At 35.1% G+C, this 19963-nt stretch overlaps 1 protein-coding gene and 1 non-coding gene across 2 annotated transcripts; one reads left to right on the forward strand and one right to left on the reverse strand.

The window, feature by feature from the left end:
* Positions 1–7471: 7471 nt before the first annotated feature.
* LOC131593659 (U5 spliceosomal RNA) lies at positions 7472–7588 on the reverse strand. The gene has a single exon (XR_009281049.1). It is a non-coding gene; the product is annotated as a U5 spliceosomal RNA (small nuclear RNA).
* Positions 7589–15268: 7680 nt separating this feature from the next.
* On the forward strand, positions 15269–18256 carry LOC131655325 (pentatricopeptide repeat-containing protein At2g04860). The gene has a single exon (XM_058925212.1). The coding sequence runs from the start codon at positions 15369–15371 to the stop codon at positions 17511–17513; it is 2145 nt and encodes a 714-aa protein (XP_058781195.1). The 5' UTR covers positions 15269–15368; the 3' UTR covers positions 17514–18256.
* The last annotated feature ends 1707 nt before the right edge of the window (positions 18257–19963 follow it).

Genomic DNA, 19963 nt, shown 5'->3' on the forward strand with positions numbered 1-19963 from the left:
GGCGAGTCCTCCTAGGCGGGGAGCGCGAAGAGGAGGAACGCGACTGACGGTGCCTCCGCGGGGGAGAGCGGTGACGATGCCTCTTCTCCAGTTTCTCAATCCGTTCGCCCTGGAGTCGGATGAGGCGGTTGGTCCGCTGCAGCTCTTTGAGGATGACGAGGGTTGAGGGGTCGGTTTCCCCACGGGCATCTGTAGCATCCCGAGTTTGCCGATGGTGAGTTCTCGGTCTCTCACGGGAACGGGTGGAGGAGGAGGCAGTCTGCCCGTCCCTGTGGTCAGTCTCGTGTTGGACGCGAGTCAGCGGTTGTTCAGGCTGGGTTTGGATCAACTCGGCGTTCCGATCGTTCCGAGCTGTGTCCTCTCCGTTGTTCTGAGGCTGGAGCTGCTCGGCCTCATCATTCTGAGCCTGCTCGACGTGTTGAGGCGGTGGTCTTCTGACGGATTGGGGGGTCTCATGACCTGTCCTCCCATTCCTTTCAGCAGAGTGTCGTCGACCTCCCCGTCGATGCAGAGCCTGGCTGGATTCCTCGATCATATCCGTAAGACGGAAAGGATCGGGGGTCGGGACGAGGACAGTGTTGTTGTTGTTACCGGCCATGACGATCGAAGGATGGATTAGCTTTGATCTTCGTTTCTTTAAAGATGGGGAAGCTTGGTTCCCACAGACGGCGCCACTGATCGTACCTGATCAGAAGAATCGTCAAGGCCTGCTCGGATGCTGGTCTTCGTAGAGTGAGAGGGGGGGTGTACCTGCAAGGTACTCCGATGCCAAAGTGAGTATATGAGCAAAGGAGAGCAAGTACTAGCTAAGGTTAGAAGAGAATTGAATACCTGACCCTCTGGTTAAAGAGGGTATTTATAGCCCCCAGCGCTGGGCCATGATCTCGCTATTGGGTTGGATTCCCAAGCCCAAATAGGAGACTGCCAGGTTTCCTGAGCGGAAATATCGGAGGTGCGTGTATGCCCTCTGTCCTGGTTAACCGCTCCGAAGTTCAAGGGAGGACGCGGTCTTTTAGGAGCCACGCGGGGTCCGTACTACTCGGAGGGTTGGGTATGAAGGAGCCCTGCGCGGAGCAGGGTCCTCGGCAGTGAGCGACGCTCGGGAATAACGCCGTATCCGAGCGTCTACTTGCACGGGGAACGTGTGATCTTGCTGGGTGCCCTGTGACCTAGCCGAGGATGACATCTTGCCGAACGTGCCTTAGACGGGCATCTCGGGCATGAGACTGGGCCATGGATGATTATTGGTCCCTTGGGGTTTTGCTGGGCCGAAACCATGTTGGGCCCAACCTTTGGGTCAGTCCAGAACAATATATATATATATATACTTAATTTACCTACTGCATATGCAATTATCAGGTCGAGAAACATTCATCAAATGCAGTAAACTCCCAATAATTTTAGCATATTGAGTTTGATCAATAGGATCATCTATATTCTTATTTAATTGAGAGTTAGCATCATAAGAGGCACTCACCAACTTTGAATCATAATGACCAAACTTCCTTAGAAGTTTCTCAACATAAAGTTCTTGATACAGTATTATACTATCATTCTTTCTTATGATTTTAACCCCCCAATATTACACTTGCTTCACCCATATCTTTCATTTCAAATTTGGAAGCAAGATTTTTTTTAGTTCTAATTAAAAATATCAATACAAATACCAAAGATGAGCATGTCATCAACATATGAACATATAATCATATATTCATTATTCACAAATTTAGTGTACACACATTTATCAACTTCAATTCATGAAAATCCATCACTAATCAAAACTTGATTAATTTTTTTTATGCCATTGTTTTGGTATTTGTTTTAAACTATATATTGATTTAAGAAGTTTACAAACTTTTTCCCTTGACTAGAAACTACACATCCTTCGAGTTGGGACGTGTAAATTTCTTCTTCTAAATCTCCATTCAAAAATATTATTTTATATGATGAATAACCAATTTATAATTAGAAGAAAGGGATATTAAAACACAAATCGATGAAATTCGGGTTATTGGAGCAAAAGTATCAAAATAATCAATATTATATTTTTGAGTAAAACCTTTTGCTACTAATCTAGATTTATATTTCTTAATAGAACCTTTAGGAAAATATTGTTTCTTTAAAATACATTTACAATCAATTGGTTTTGCTCTTATATGTAAATCAACCAAAATTCAAGTATGATTTTTTTGAAATCGAATTCATTTCAGTTTTAATTGCTTCTTTTCAAAATTTTGCATTTAGAGAAGAAATTGCTTCCTAAAATGTTTGAGGTTCATTTTCAACAAGGTGTGTATCAAAATCACTTCTGAAAGATGTATCGTTTCTTTGCCTTTTACATCCTCTAAAATCATCACTTGAATTTTTATTTAAAATATCTAAAGAAGGTTAGTCAACAATATTTTAAATTTTAAGAGAAAAAGTATTTTCCAAAATTTCAAAATTTTTAGTTTCATCAATAGTGTTATTAGCAAGTACGTCACTTTTATGGACAAGACATCTAGTAGCAAGTATGTCACTTTTAAGGACAAGAAATCTATATGTAACACCATTTTTAGCATAAGGGGTTATGTCACTTTTAAATAAATAATCTGATGTATAACCTATTTTTCTTCATGGGATAATGCAACATGAATTTTGCTAAACACCGCCACACTTTTAAACATTTAAAAGTTGGCTTATAACCTTTTTATAACTCATAGGGTATTTTACCATTAATTCCATTTGGAATTCTATTTTGCAAAAAAAAATGTGGTTAACAATGTTTCACCCAAAGGTTGTCTAGTGCATGTGAACTAACGAGCATTACATTCATCATTTATTTTAAAGTTCTGTTTTTTCTTTGAGCTACTTTATTTAATTGAGGAGAATAAGTGAGAGTTACTTCATGAAAACAAATATACTCTCCTCCTCTATCTGAACTAACTCTTTTTATTTTTCTATTTAATTGATTTTCAATCTCACAATATCTTTTATGGTATTAGTTGAGGTAAAGATCTAAACCTAATCTAAGCCGCTGCCACGGTAGCTCCTTCCTGAGCGCTGCTACCGCCACCGCCGCTGTAGCTCCTTCTCAAACACAGTCACCATCGTAGTTCCTCCTTCAGCACCACTGTTGTCGACGTAGGTCCTCCTCCATCACCACCGCCGCCACATCTCCTCCTCCTACACCGTCGTCGTAGTTCCTCTTTGAGCTACTTTATTTAATTGAGGAGAATAAGTGGGAGTTACTACATGAAAATAAATATACTCTCCTCCTCTATCTGATCTAAGTGTTTTTATTTTTCTATTTAATTGATTTTCTATCTCACAATATCTTTCATGATATCAGTTGAGGTAAAGATTTAAACCTAATCTAAGTCGCTGCCACGGTAGCTCCTTCCTGAGCGCTGCTACCGCCACCGCCGATGTAGCTCCTTTTCCAACACAGTCACCATCGTAGTTCCTCCTTCAGCACCATCGCTGTCGCCGTAGGTCCTCCTCCATCACCATCGCCGCCACATCTCCTCCTCCTACACCATCGTCGCTTCTGTCGCGCCTCCAGCACCATGTTTTCCTCTTCCAATGATGAGTTCAAGCATGTTTCTACGAAGGTCAATAGCCCTACCAAGTCGTCCACTTCTTTCAATAGACAAGAGTTTCATCCATCCCTTGTTGTCACTAACATCAAAAACAGAATTCCCTTTGTTCTAGAGATGGAGAAAGATCACTACACCATGTAGGTTAAACTGTTTGAAGTTCACGCACATGCTCACAAAGTGGTCCATCACATCATTCTGCAACCAGGAAAATAAAAACTTGCCTCCACGAATGTTGATTTTGAAATATGGACAACCCTTGATTCCAAAGTGCTCCAACGGATTTATTTCACCATCTCCCTTGATCTCCTTACCATTATTTTGTAAAATAGATCCACTTCCTATTGAGTCGATATCTCTTGCTATTTCTATCTCTGTCCATTGGGTTGGTAGTTTACCTTCGTCTATTGAGTAGGTATCTCTTGCTATTTCTACCTTCGCCCGTTGAGTCGGTAATTTACCATCGTCTATTGAGTTGGTATCTCTTGCTATTTATACCTTCGTCCATTGATTTGGTAATTTACCTTCGTCTATTGAGTTGCTACTTCTTGTTATTTCTACCTTCGTCCATTGAGTTAGTAGTTTACCGACTACTATTGAGTCGGTATTTCTTGATGTTTCTACCTTCGTCCATTGAGATGGCAGTTTACTGTCGTCTATTAAGTCGATATCTATTGTTATTTCTACCTCCGTCCATTGAGTTGGTAGTTTATTGTCGACTATTGAGTCGGTGTTTCTTGATGTTTCTACCTTCGTCCAATGAGTTGATAGTTTACCGTCGTCTATTGAGTCGATATCTATTATTATTTCTACCTTCGTCCATTGAGTTGGTAGCTTATTGATATCTATGAGTCAGTGTTATCCTTCTATACGTTTCTTCTCTTTGGGGAGTGATTTTCCTAGTGTTTCTTTTCTTCAACGGAGTTTTTTTCTTCTTCCCTAGTGGTGTCTTATTCCCCTACGAAGTTTTCCTTTTGCATTCATAATCAAAAGCCTTGCATGGCATATTAGGGCCAAAAATTGGACCTTCTTGTATTTAAACCTTTTCAATCTCGTTGATGCAAAGACTTCAATCTTCATCTCTCTGGATAGAAGAAGTTAAAATAGGGGCAACCGTCATTCCCTAATTTTTACCCCTAAGATCCCATATCATTTTTCATCATACATCATCAAGATCACAAATTTGGTTGCCCCTCTCTCTCTCTCTCTCTCTCTCTCTCTCTCTCTCTCTCTCTCTCTCTGAGCTTGTCTTTGTGGAGATTATCAAACACCCTCTTTGTGTGTTTTCTTATCTTTTGTGTATATTCTTTATATGTCACTAACCTTAATTAAAATACAAAAATATGCTTGTTTCTTTTGTTTATTTTGCAAGGTAAGGTTGGAATCAAGAACATCAAGCAAAAGCTTCTAATTTAGGGTTTATGGATCCTCAAAGTAAAAGCATGGTCAACATTGATTCTCAAAGGCTTGTCCATCAAGGATTGACCTATAATCTTAGGTCATATCATTTTCAAGCATTATTCAACATCAATTGATCAAAAATTATCCAAAGTTTGGTTGCTTATTTCTCAAGAAAAGTCAAAGGTTCATGTGTTTATTTTCATGCATTCATCATCAAATAACCTCAAGTTTAATCAAGATTACATCAATATAGGTTCATATGTGCATCAATATACCTTGAATTACAAGAAAATCTCAAGGGATTCAAGTTTGATCAAGGTTATTTGACCAAAAAGTCAACATTTCAAGTTCAAGTTCAAAATATTACAACTTACTCATTATTCAATATTTTTTTAGTGTTTCTTTGGGAAAATGACTCTTATTGTCATCCTCTACAACTTATCTTTACAAGTCAAGAGCCAATTGTGTTTGGAAGATCATCAAAAATTTGAAGACATTAGAGGTCATGTTGTGGACTTAGTGAAATTTGACATATTTTCAAGTGTATTTCCCCCAACTTCCAAAGAACATAGACCTCTCAATTTTCAACCTTTTTTAGTGATTCTTTTTGCCAATTATCACATTTAATGCCCTCTACAAGTTTATCAAAGGCCAATTATGCTTGGAAAGCTATGAAAAGTTTGAAGACATTATCGGTCATTTAGGACTTAGAATTATTTTAACCTCTACCTGAATGTTGAGAAGCCAACTTCACAAGCTCATAACTTTTTCCTCAAGCATCCAAATCAAAACTTTCTTTTCACATTGTATTCTACATCATGAAAGGAGTATTTTGCAAAAAGAATAAGGATCAAAAGTCAAGTGTGCAAGATTTCACATAGGTGTGAAAATGCCTCCATGAAACTGAATTTTGTACATGGTAAGAATTTGCAAATCACAAATTTCTCCAATTCAAGCCAAAGTTTGCACGTGGTTAACATTTGGTGATGTTAAGTGATATGCAAGGATAAAAAAATGATCCAATTCGCCATGATTTGAGTTGCGTTATGGCCCTCCCCAAGTCATGATTTCAGCACCTCATGATTGAATTTGGTTCACACGAATTTGGATTCATTTCACACATACAAGCTTCCCTCATCTCTTCCTATAAATAGAGGAAGCATTTGCACTGAATTACAAGCTTTTTTATGCCGACATATGGGCTTCACCATTATGGGCTATGGGGATATGGTTAATGGTCTAATACTCAGTTTAACAGGTCTTCTTCGGTTGAACTCTCATGTGGGTATTATCCTCGTTGACTGTCTCCTTCCACGACGCATCGTTCCTCTCACTATGCATGTTAACCACAGCCCCATTATTTCGTCAATCCACATTCTGTTTCGCCTTTTGAAATCATTTTCCTTCTGACTCACAATGATGCTTTCCACAAGACTTTTGCAATTTGAGTTGATGGTGATCTGAGCCGCCTTCATCTTCACAGAGATACTTATTGCGTTTAGGATGACTTTACTCTTCGTTGCGAGAGGATCCATGAATCTTAGAATTAATGGAAAAGGAAGGAAAAGATTTATAGATTTTGTAATTTTTAAAAATCAATTTGGATCTTACTAACATAGAAAGCAAAAAAAAGAGAGAAAAACTTTGACATATGAAAAAAAAAGAAAGAAAAAGTCTCGCACATAAAACATAAAAGAGAGGCTATTTTAACTTGTAATTTATTATAAAACAAATTTATGTTAAAATCTCAAATATTTATCTTGCAAGTTATCTATCATCGGCATACCGAGAAGAGTCTTGTTAAATTCTGGAGGGTTAGTGTTTTACGCAAAAAATCGTTGGCACGACTAAGGGGTCTCAAATTTTTTCATCGATTTTTAATTTTTGCAGTTCTTCGTAGCATAATGAACAACAACAAACTACAATTTCTTGACAAAAAAAATTACAAATGCATTCAAGTAAAGTTACTGGACGAAAAATTCAAAGCCCTTTCAACTACAAGTTTTTAACAGAAAAATTATGCTCTCACAAAAGCAAAATATTTGAACGGAAAAATTACAAATTATCTCTATCAAAATGTTTTGCATAGAAAAATTGCAAACTTTGAATAAGATAGTGAAAAAAAGTTAGTTTTCCAACCTTACATATAGCATTGTGATTTCTTTTTGCACGTGTGAAATAAAAGTTTTATAAAGCATAGTTTTAATTTGAGCAAAATATTGATGAGATAAATGGAATATGAAACTAAAGAATAAATAAATAAAACTAGTTTTTGAAATTGTTTTATAACATAGAACTGTTTTTATTAATAATTGAAAAAACGATTATAAATTGGTGAGAAACGGCATAATGAAAAACATCACTGTTTATAGATACTCGATAGGTAATTATTATTTCAATTATGAACATTAATGAGAAAATTAAAAATATATGTGACACGAGAACCCAACTAATGTTACTATATAATTAAAAATATTAAACTATAATTGCAGAGCTCTCAATTAAGAGAACTCATTCAAAAATTATCGTATGCCACTGTTAGTGAAAAGTACACGGTATTCTTTAGTAAAAGGCGAAAGAATAGTTCGCTTTGTACTTATCACATGGCTCCGTGAATCTCATCACATGAAAGTTGTTTCGTTTTATAATATCACCAGCTTGCTTTATTTACTACACCAGCCGATGTGGAACCCAAACACAGAACAAAGGCACACAACACAATAACTCTACAAAATACAAATAGCCTGTCGTCACAATTCATCATTTTTAATTTCGTTATTCAAAGCACTACAAAGACTAGATTTTAGTATATATTTCATGAGTCATACAAGAATTTTAAAACCATTCATTCACAGTGGAACTAATTAACGTCAATTCATGACAATCAATATACCACTATCTCTAATAAAATGAACAAACCATTTTTGCATCAACATTATCATCCTCCCTAACTATATAATTACATAACCTCTGCATCATTGAAACTGCCTGCATAGTATCATCACTTGTTGTGTGAATGCTTGGTATATATACTTTCTTCTTTAGGGAAACTCCATTGTCATCGAGACAGGCTTTTGGATACTCATTTGCTTTGTGCTTTTCTTTTCAAACTTAAGCCATCATATATATGGCCTATCATATTTCTTCAACTTCCATTACTTTGCTTACTTTTGAATGTAAACATTTATTTTCCTTCTCATCCAGTGGAATATTACGCTTCTCATCCTCATTTCCATTGCTTCAACTCAATTTTTAACCAATTCTCATTTCCATTGCTTCATCTCAATTTACTAACATATTTAACCATACTCCTCTATTTTATTTCATGTTAATTACAACTACTACTATCATCTACAATTAAATTTAAAATATAAGGCTCACCTCATCCATTAAAAACAAATATATTTGTTCGCTAATAGAAATTTTCCTTTTCGCATGAATCAATAAACAAATTTTATAGTATAATTTTGACAAGTTTAGTAGTAACACTTTTGAGAATAAATGTTATAATATACTTCTTGGACAAGTATAATATTTAACAAATTAATACAAAAATGACAATTCGGGGTGTGCTGAGGCAAATGATGTTTTATGGAAACATCTCCGTCTTAAAGAAAGTTTGTTAAGACAAAAGTGGCTTAAAGAGGGAGATCTAAATACAAAGTATTTTCATCACGTTATAAAAGACAGAAGGAGGAGGAATAATATTGTGGTTGTTCATGGAGAGGATGGAATGTTAATCGAGGAAGTGAGTGGTGTGCGAAATGAAGTGCTGAAAGCTTTTGAGGGTAGGTTTAAGGAGCCGTTGGAAGTAAGAATTGTGCTGAATAATGAAGGTTTTTAAAGATTGTCAGAGGAGGATAGAAACTTTTTAGAAGCAGAATTTTCAATGGAGGAGGTTAGGCTTGCGGTGTGGGAATCGAATGGGGACAAAAGTCCGGGTCCCGATGGCTTCAACCTCGAGTTTATTATTTAAGTTTATTCTAGAGTTTCATAAGTCAACCTCTCTACCTAAGGCTATTTCAGCTTCTTTTATAGCTTTGGTTCCAAAAAATTCCAATCCTCAGGGTCTCAATGAATATCGTCCAATTTGTCTGAATGGGTGTTTATATAAAATTGTGTCTAAGGTATTAAAGAATTTAATCTCTTCTTCTCAATCAACTTTTGTTCCTGGCACGCAAATTCTTGATGGGGTGTGTTGCACCCCAAAATTTTCCCTCTTCATTGTGCTATAAGTTATGGAGTGACGTTTATTTCGTCGCCCAAAAATTCAGAAAAATACTAATGAACTTCCATTGTTTCGAGATCATTAAGTCAGGGGGTTTGTTTTATTGATTAAAGTCCTGATCAAATGTTCATTTGTTCATCATCCATCAAATTAGGGTTGTGCGTGTTTCCTCGATCAATGGTTGTGTCAATTACAAGGCGTTTGGCATTTGAGGTGCAAAATTGGGGTTAAGGCTTCTTCGAAGTGCGCCATGAGTTCAAGTTTATTCCGTACTTCGTTCACGAGAAAGTTCTATTCAAATTCTTAAATGAAGTTAAAGCCCATTCAACATCCTTATCATTCATTCAAATATCCAAATATTACATTCAAATGTCCAATACATTACACCATTCTTAAAAGCCAAGCCCATTACAAATCCATTTTTACAAAATTCATTACAAAAAAAATTCAAATACACCAAAAAGCCCACTAAACCAGTTACAAAAATCATTAAAAAAAAGGGGGATTTGCCCTTCATGCTCCATCAAAACCGTCATCATACATCAGTAGAGAGAAACTGCAGTGTGAAAAAAGAGCCCTGTACTCATCAACATCAAACCATTTTTGCTTCATCCAATAAGCTAGTCCTGCGCCTGCATAAAGCCGGTTCAATAAAAACACTCAAACCTTGAACCAAAACCAGTGAGGACCCTGCTCTCAGACATTCATAAAATCCTGCATCAAATAAAACTGAAAATACCAGGCCACGGTTCACTATTTTTTGCTAACAACAAAAACCGGTTCACAGGGGAATAAGAAGAAAAAACCAACACAGCAGAGGGGGGAAATCATAACAGAAAAGAGAAAAAGAAAATCGAGAGCAAAATGGATAAAAAAAGGAGATAACAGAATTCCAAAAACTTGTAACAAACTTTTACCTCGCTCTCTCTGAATCATCTTCAATCTTCCCCAATCTTGAAGAACTCTTCACGATAATCATCTTCAATATCTCTCGAATTCACTCTTCAATTTCAACAGAAAAATTCTCAAACAAACTTCAATGAACAAACTTCTGATTCTTGAATCGAACCACATCTGAACCGAATCATCATCACCAAGTAGGGATCAATCCGAGGAGAGGTGGTGCATGGAGTACGGTTCTGAGCAGTTTAAAGAACAAACTGTCTCTGTGGAAGTCAAAATTTATGTCTTGCTATCGACCCATCAACATTGTGTTTCAACTTAAACACCCATTTTACTTTGATAGCTTTTGTATGTGTTGGTAATTCGACTAATTCCCATGTGTTGTTTCTTTCGATTGCTTGTAACTCTTCGACCATAGCAGACTTCCATTGTTTAATCTTTAAAGCCTCACTATAGTTGATTGGTTCAACACCTGCAAGTAAAGCAAAATGAACTAATTCTCCATCTGGTGTGACTTCATCATTACCACCCACTTCATAGTCTCAAAGTCTTGCGGGAAGAATTTGAGTTCTTTGAGGTCTTTGGCTTGTGCTAGCCATACCTTCTTCGACTTCGACATTCTCAAGAATGTCAGCAACTACTTCGACTCCGACTTCAAATTCATCAGTTTCTTTGTCGAAACCATAACTCATCAATGGTTTATTGATTGCATCACCAGAATTCCAATCCCAGGTAGAATTTTCATCAGTCACAATATCTCGACTTAGGACAATCTTCTCATTAATTGGATTGAATAGCCTGTAAGCACTAGTCTTGTGATATCCTACCAAAATCATAGGTTCACTCTTATCATAAAGCTCCCTTCTTCTTGTATCAAGAACATGCTTGTAACACATAGAATCAAACACCTTCAAATGACTTACTGATGGTCGTTTTCCACTCCACAGTTCTTCAGAAAACTTGTTCCTCAATATCTTGGTAGGCCACCTGTTCAGGATATAAACTGCAGTTGAAACATCTTCACCCCATACGGATTTTGGCAAATTATTATGCTTCAGCATGCATCTTGCCATATGCAATATGGTTATATTCATTCTTTATGCAATTCCATTATGTTGAGGCGCATAAGGAGCAGTTACCTCATCATCAACACCCATGTTCTGCACAGAATTCTTCAAATGTCTTGGATGCGTATTCGCCACCTGCATCTGTTAGCAGAACTTTGATCTTCTTCTCACTATGGTTTTCAACAAGTATCTTGAATCTCTTAAAGATTTCAAATACTTCGTCCTTTCTCTTGATCACATAGATCCATAGCTTTCAACCAAACTCATCAATAAACGAAACAAACTATCTATTTCCACCAATGGTATGTTCTTTGAATGAACCACATACATCTTAGTGTACCACTTCGAGTTTGCAGGATGGTCTCATTGGCATAGTCGAAGCAAAAGAATTTTTGAATTGCTTTCCGACTAAACAACTTTCACAGAATTTGTTAGGCATCTCAAGACTTGGAATACCAATAACCATATCTTGAGTAATCGGTTGATTGAATGATCGAAAATCCAAATGTCCAAATTTCAAATGCCATAACCAACTATCCTTGTGGTCGACAACAATTTTTAGACATTGTACTTCAGTCGAACTGATTATGGTCTTAAATGTCCTGTTCTTCGACAGAGGAGATTTCAAGACCAAATTATTCTGGGTGTCGAACTATTTTAAAATTCCATCCTTCATGACAATTGAGAAACCTTTCTCGACTAGTTGTCCAACACTTAGCAGGTTGCACTTCATTCCAGGTACATAGAGCACATCTTTGATCATAACTTTCCCTTCATTACTCATTTGAAAAACTATGTTGCCAATACCTTGTGCTTGCAACGAATTTATTTTAATTTGCAAAAATATTTGTTTTCAAAAATAGAGTTTAAAAATATAAATGTGCTAGGACAGCAGGAGCTTGTGTGTTTAAACTTCGGTGTTACGCGAGCAACAGCCGGTAACACCTTTAGATGTATTTTTCATTAAAAATGAATTTTAATTAATTAAAAGTACTTAATTTTCAAAAAACATAAGTTTTATGCTTTAACACGCTGAACTGCGACAGCGGCCGTATAAATTTTAGGATAAAACCCGGTTCAAATTTCGCGAGTGCAAACGACTCATTTAAGTTAAGTTTCTTTCTTTTAAATAAAAATATTACCCCGGTTTAATTGATTAACTCGACTTGGCTATGGGTACTGTTGATTGATGTGAACCACATTCTGGTATCGCTTTTGTCATATTTTCTAAACCAACTTGCTTAAGTTCTTGTTTTAAATTTTCTGCCCAATTAGATCTGTAGCCTTAAATTTACCCAACAATAGCATATAACGGTAGGTTGATACTTGGTCACTGTGGGTTCGATAATCTCTTATTACCACGATATTTTTCGTGCACTTGCAAAACACATCAAGTTCTTCAAAGAATTTAAATATAGCGTGAGCATCTATGGTGTCAGTTACGTCATTGCAGCATCAGTTGGGTCAGCTCCCAAATATGTAACCATAATCTCGTTGGCTTCTTCTCGACCGAGCCTTCAATTGTCTAGTAATTTTCCCATAATATGAAGATGTAGGTGGCATAAGACGTCATCTAGGGTGATGGACATCTTGCCAATAGAAGGGTGGAAAGTTGATGTCTCTGAATGCCATCTATCTGCAAATGTCTCCTACATGTCATGGTTTATTGTCTTATACGCATCACCATAAAAACCAGCAAGCCCAGAGTAGCAGATAACATTTATGAACCATTCATATGTGGGCTGTTCCAAATCCAAAATCTTCCATTAGTGATTTACAAATTTTAGACATGAACGCTCCTGTAAAAATAAATATATCACCATGAGTCACAATTAAATTAGTTTAAAATATATGTAATGCAAAGTAAATAAATATACTTCTTCTTCCCAACCATGCCTAGCAGCATGGTCTCCGTAGAGATGAAGTAAGGAGGTGTTTAATGGACCTCTTGGATAACTATCTAATGGGGCATCTGCATCAGCAGCGGGTTCCTCCTGATTGGCTTTAGGGACTTCAGGCGCTTCAAGGGCTTCATAAGCAGATGATACGTGGCCCCGTGAAGTAGATCCCTGAGACAAGCGACTTTGGAAAGTAGAAGCAGATGGTTGTGAACCTCGACCTCGTAAGTAGTTCAAAAAAATTCAGAGATGCATCTCTGGATGAACTCACGAGTTGTAGAAAATGGCAGTAACCTGATTGATACCCTAATCTCCAAACAAATGGTAAAACATATATATACCTATTACCTATTTTGAATATACTACTATCTAATGCATATTAAAAGACCTATGTTACCTAAAACACCAATCAAATCTCAACAAAAAAAAAGAAACTTATCAAATTAGAGTTGTGGATAAAAAGTTTGAATGTACTGAGTAACTTTGTATCAAATGAAGTAAGTGAACTTGAAGAAACTTGCTCAAATGGGGTTTGAAAATGGTTTGCAGCAAAAAGAGCTCAAATGGGATTTTTTTAGTTAGTTTGCAGAAAATGAATAAGGATGAGGGTAGGGTGTAACGTGATTATATGAAATAAATGCTTCCAAAGATGCATCTCCGTAAAACTCTCTAATTTTTTAATTAAGAGTTTTTACGGAGATGCATCTTCGGACTCATCCTAATATTGATACGGAGATGCATCCTCATACTAAATTTTAGCAAAATAAAGATGACTCACTAATTTGCGTTGAGAAATATATAAAAATAATACCTTCGAAAAATGTATTTTCATAATCTAAAATTAATTAATTGCACCTAAAATGGAAAAAAATCTCTTATTCAAAGCTTACATACTCAAGCAACCAACTTCAACCAAAATTTATCATAAACCTCCAAATAATCATTTTTAGGTGTTCTTCCATAATTCATCAACTTCAACTATCAATCAACTTCAATCAATCAACTATCAAGCCATTAAAAGACAATGTCACCACTTTTCCCATAATAACCTTTTTGTTCCTTCAAATCATAAAGCGAAAAGGACTTCTTTGTCATTTCATAATCAAGACATTTTTACAACTTCAAAACAAACCAGCATGTGCCACATGTCCTCTTCTTCTCTCACTTTTTCCTCCTTTTACAAATTAAATTATTTCTATCTTTCACTCTATTTTAAACACCTCATACATACACTTCACATTTTTTAATTTATATTAACTCACCATCTCATTCTTTTTTCGAATTAAATTTATTTTTCTTTTATATTTCTTTCTCTTTTCATTTCATCATTTTATCTTTTCTACCTAACTATTTTATTTTCTATTAATTACTTTTAATATATTAAAATATATAATAATATAATATATATAATATGATTATCATACTAATTATTTATTGGTGTATAAATGTATACAATATTGACATTTAGTAAATAGTCATACATACAACTAACTTTTCAACTCATTGGTCATTATCAAAAAAATACATATTTTATTTTAATTAATATTTTCATTATTTGAGATTCAAAATTCTTATTTTCAAATGTCAAAAACAAATTCTTGCATGTCACTATCAACAAAATACCTATTTTATTTGAGAAACTAAATTTTTATTTTCAAATGTAAAAAATTCTCTTTTTTTCACGGGACACTATCAACAAATACATATTTTATTTTGATTAAAATTTCCTTTATTTGATACACAAAATTCTTATTTTCAAATGTCAAATTTTCTCTTTTTTCACGGGATTTAATTAACAATTGTCTTTATTTGAGACCCAAAACTCTTATTTTTCAAAATATTAAAATTTATCTTTTTTTTTACACGGGCCACTATCAACAAAATACTTATTTTATTTTAATTAACAGTTGTCTTTATTTAAGACACAAAACTGTTATTTTCAAATATCAAATTGTTTCCATTATCCATTTTAAAGACATTATTTTCTTATAATTATTTAATACAATTGAATTTATATTATTATTATTTATTTTATAATCAAATAACTAATTTTAAATTTATATGTATATTAAATAAAATATATATCGTATTTTGCTAGTTTTGAAATCCAAATACTTCCAAGTATAATATCTATAAACTTAATATTAATAATATTCTCAACTGAGTCTTAATTGCTAGACAAAAATTGCACAATTGTGACACTTTTGTCACAAAAATGCACAATTAACATATTGACAAATTTTCAAAAGACATCACTCTCAAACACAAGTTATTATTATGTAATTATGAAACAATGTTTGCCTCCAATTTGTCTCTGTTTCACTCCCTCTTCCAGAATTCGAATTCTCCACTTGCTATCTTTCGCCAACTTTTACAATCCAATGCTAACCCCAATGCTTTTACATTTTCATTACTCATCAAAGCTTCTCTTACTTCTCCTTCTTTTGTTCATGCTTCATCAACAGCAGCGTTACAAGCACGCCAGATTCAAACCCAATTGTTCAAACGTGGCATTAACCAATATATTCATGTAAATACCTCTCTTATTGATTTGTACATGAAACTTGGTTTTGTCTCTCATGCACGCCACATGTTTGATGATATGTCTTTTAGAGATGTTGTATCATGGAACGTATTGATTTGTGGTTATTCACAAAATGGGTTTCTTTATGATGCTATGAAAACCTTTGTAGACATGTTAAGAGAGAGTTTTAGGCCGAATCAAACTTCGGTTGTTAGTTTGTTACCTTCTTGTGGTTGTTTCGAGATGATTCTTCAAGGGAGGTCTGTTCATGGGTTTGGGATTAAAGCTGGTTTTGGTTGGGATTCTCATTTGAATAATGCGCTTATATCGATGTATGCTAAATGTGACGATTTGAAAGCATCGGAACTCGTGTTTGATGAAATGGCTGAGAAGAATGTTGTTTCTTGGAATACGATGATTGGTGCGTATGGCCAGAATGGACTTTTTGATAAGGCAGTTTTTTGTTTTAAAGAGATGATGAGGGAAGGTTTCCAACCAAGTTCGGTGACGATGATGAACCTTGTGTCGGCAAATGCTCTTTCGGAAAATGTTCATTGTTATGTTGTCAAATGTGGCTTTGACAATGATGCTTCTGTTGTTACTTCGTTGGTTTGTTTATATGCAAAGCAAGGGTTCACATATATGGCGAAACTGCTTTACGAATCCTATCCCACAAAAAACTTGATTACGTTAACCGCGATAATCTCTAGCTATTCTGAAAAAGGTGATATAGAGTCTGCGGTCGAGTGTTTTATCCAAACTATGAAGTTAGATATAAAACCAGATGCAGTTGCCTTGATTGGTGTACTTCATGGAATTACATGTCCTTCACATTTTTCTGTTGGATGTGCTTTCCACAGTTATGGGGTAAAGAGTGGGTTGTCTAATGATTGTTTAGTTGCAAATGGGCTAATAAGTTTGTATTCTAGATTTGACGAGATAGAAACGGGTTTGTCTTTGTTTTATGAGATGAGAGAAAAACCACTCATCACATGGAATTCTATGATATCTGGCTGTGTGCAGGCTGGAAAGTCGAATGATGCCATGGAGTTGTTCTCCAAAATGAGCATGCATGGACAAAAACCAGATGCCGTTACTGTTGCCAGTCTACTATCTGGGTGTTGCCAGCTTGGTTACCTACGGATTGGAGAGACACTACATAGTTATATTCTGAGGAACAATGTGAGAGTAGAAGATTTTACAGGAACTGCTCTAATAGACATGTATAGTAAGTGTGGGAGATTAGATTATGCTGAAAAGGTATTTTATAGCATCAAGGATCCATGTTTGGCAACATGGAACTCCATCATTTCAGGTTATAGTTTATATGGACTTGAGCATAAAGCTTTCAATTGTTATTCTAAACTGCAAGAACAAGGGCTAGAACCGGATAAAATCACCTTCTTGGGTGTTTTGGCGGCATGCACACACGGAGGACTTGTCTATTTAGGATTAGAATACTTCACTATCATGACAGAAGAGTATGGTTTGATACCGAGTCTGCAACATTGTGCATGCATAGTTGCTCTATTAGGTAGAGAAGGCTTGTTCAAGGAAGCAATTGAATTTATAAACAACATGGAGACTCGACCTGATTCTGCTGTCTGGGGTGCTCTGTTAAGTGCTTGTTGCATCCAACAAGAGGTGAAACTTGGGGAATGCTTGGCGAAAAATATGTTTTTATTGAATTACAAAAACGGCGGTCTTTATGTATTAATGTCAAATCTGTATGCCATTGTTGGGAGATGGGATGATGTAGCAAGAGTGAGGGAGATGATGAGAGATAGTGGAGGAGATGGATGTTCAGGTGTTAGTGTTATTAATGTGACTTCTGTTAAAGACTCTAATAGCAGCTTAAGCCCAAGTGATGTCTATTTGAATACAAGCACTTGGCAGCATTTGTGTTTATATTGACTTCATAATGCTTAAACACCGGGATAATTTGAAGTGTGTTCATCCATGAATCGTGATCATTGATCAGAATAGGAGATTTGTATCATACAAATAAGCATCACCTACAGCAAATTTAGGAGTTGGCAAATGTTTCCTTGGTAGAACTGCTCGAGTAAAAATATGATGGCAAGAAAGGTTGAGTGAAGCAACTAGTTAATCCTACTCAAAAGCTCCGCATGTACAATTACGAGTTAATTATACTCTCCTCTTCCGAAAGATGCTTAAACTCCATATTCTTCTTGCTTGTGTTAAAATACACGTCCCCTATGCAACATATTTTTGCATAAAACACACGTCATATGGAATCAAAGTTAAAGCAAGAAGGTGGTGATGATGAATGAATCTCACAGAGAGAGAGACCTTGAAGAACCAGAAAAAAAGACACACGCTGAAGTACAAGAGCTGTACATAGCAATAGCATCACTGCACCAGCAAGAAAGGAACTCGAAGAAGTAAAAATTAGCAAAGAGAAAGCGACTGCTGAGGCAACACGTTCTTTCTATGAGCAGCATCAGCATGAACTTAGCAAATGAGCTCACGAGGAAGAAGATTAAGCCAATACAAGATTTGCAGCTGCTAATTCTGAAGTTGAGATAGATAAGGATGTTAAATGATAACATTTCTTTTGTTTTTCTGAAATAAAAAACAGAAACTGTACTCACCATATTAGGAATAAATTGACCCCATTAAATTTCCTTCCACAATTGTTGCACCCTTAGATTTTATCAGTGGTTCAGATTTGTGAGAAATATAAACGAGAGTATTTACACATTACCACACACAATCTTGATTTATGGTTTCTTAACCTCGTCCAACTATCATTAGAAGATTTAATTTCTGTTATTTGAGTTCAATTTTTTTTTGGTAAAATTTTCAGTTTTCTCTTGTTTATTCACAATCATGTTTTGCATCTGCAAATGACAATGTCTTGATGATGACAACCACTGTAAGAAGATGAAATAGACGCTAACATATGATTTTTTTTTTTTTGTAAAAATAATGTTCAACCAGTTAGTTTATAGACTTGTTGTTTCGTGCTGCATATATTAGATTTTGTGACAATGATTTGTCACTGAGTGATAAATCTAATTTATAGGGATATTAGAGGCCTGTTAGTGAGTGAAAATACCCAATAAAATTCGACTTTATGCTAAAAATTTGGCATGTTACACAAAGTGGAAAATGTTGTTATGACTTAACAAAATATGATCAACTTAAATCACGTGTTATTGATATATCAAAATGGAAGTCACTCTTAGTATTGTCTCTAATGGGAGAGTTTTTTTATTTTGCTTGTTTTATATTTGTGGATTCAAATTGGCACATTCTAAATCTTTAAGCAATTTCAATTATTTTTCCTCAAATGATAACGGTAAATAAGCAATATATATTGGACCCCATTCATTTATATTATTTTATTTATATTAAAATTTAATAACCACTTTTCAAATGAATTGGTTGAAAAATAATAATATTTAATGTTAAGTTCTTTACTTTTAAGATTGCTTCAAGAAGCTTCATCTCTTAAATTTAAACAATCAATGTTGCCACATCAACACACTCCAATGGTTAAAAAAAATAAGCAACAAAACTTAAGAATTAAGGAATCAATAAGTTCTCACCATTGGAGATACTCTAAGAGAGCTAATAATACAATGGTGATTGTAATAATTGAAAAGTAAAAGAAACTTCTCACAAGAGAATTCCCAGAAAGAGAGGGGAGAGACTCACTAGATCAATCACACCTTATTAATTACTACCGGGTAGTTTTATACCCCTTTAACAAGGTGTTAGGGTATTTGGTCCTCTGACTATGTCTTGCTTCCATAATTTCCAAATCACTAACGACTTTTATAGTCTTGCTTCCATAATTTCCAAATCACTAACGACTTTTATTTCCTCTTGTGTACCCACATTCGTCGACTCTCTTCACTTGTTGGAAGCTTTGCAGATGTCAATCAAGTCTGGTACATTGATTAAAATGTAAGCATTCTTAAACACGACAAACCATTTCACTAAAAAGATGTTTAGAACTACAAATAAGAATTTATTGGAGGCTAAATAGAAAAATTAGAGAGAAAAAAGTCAATTTTTTGTGTGTTCAAATCAAATAAACCAAGTCTCTATTTATAGACAAAAAATAATGATATTTTGGTGAAAATAAAAATGAATAAATAATTAATTTATTATAAAATAATTGTCCTAAATAATTATGATAAAATAAAAATCTAAATAATCAAAACAACAAATAAGATTTTGCATAGTATATGATGTGATCTCTACTCCCTTTTAATTATGTTGAATATATTCAACTCCAATTAATCCGCATTATATTCAATATCTCATTCAACACACCATTAAACACATTCAACTTTCAACAATAAATTTGATTTAAAATTCATCGCGCTTGT

This window comes from Vicia villosa, linkage group LG3 (assembly GCF_029867415.1).
Source record: "Vicia villosa cultivar HV-30 ecotype Madison, WI linkage group LG3, Vvil1.0, whole genome shotgun sequence".
Classification (NCBI taxonomy): Eukaryota; Viridiplantae; Streptophyta; class Magnoliopsida; order Fabales; family Fabaceae; genus Vicia; species Vicia villosa.

Excerpts from the sequence above, each read along its gene's own strand:
- LOC131655325 (XM_058925212.1), top strand. The coding sequence starts at position 15,369 with ATGTTTGCCTCCAATTTGTCTCTGTTTCACTCCCTCTTCCAGAATTCG.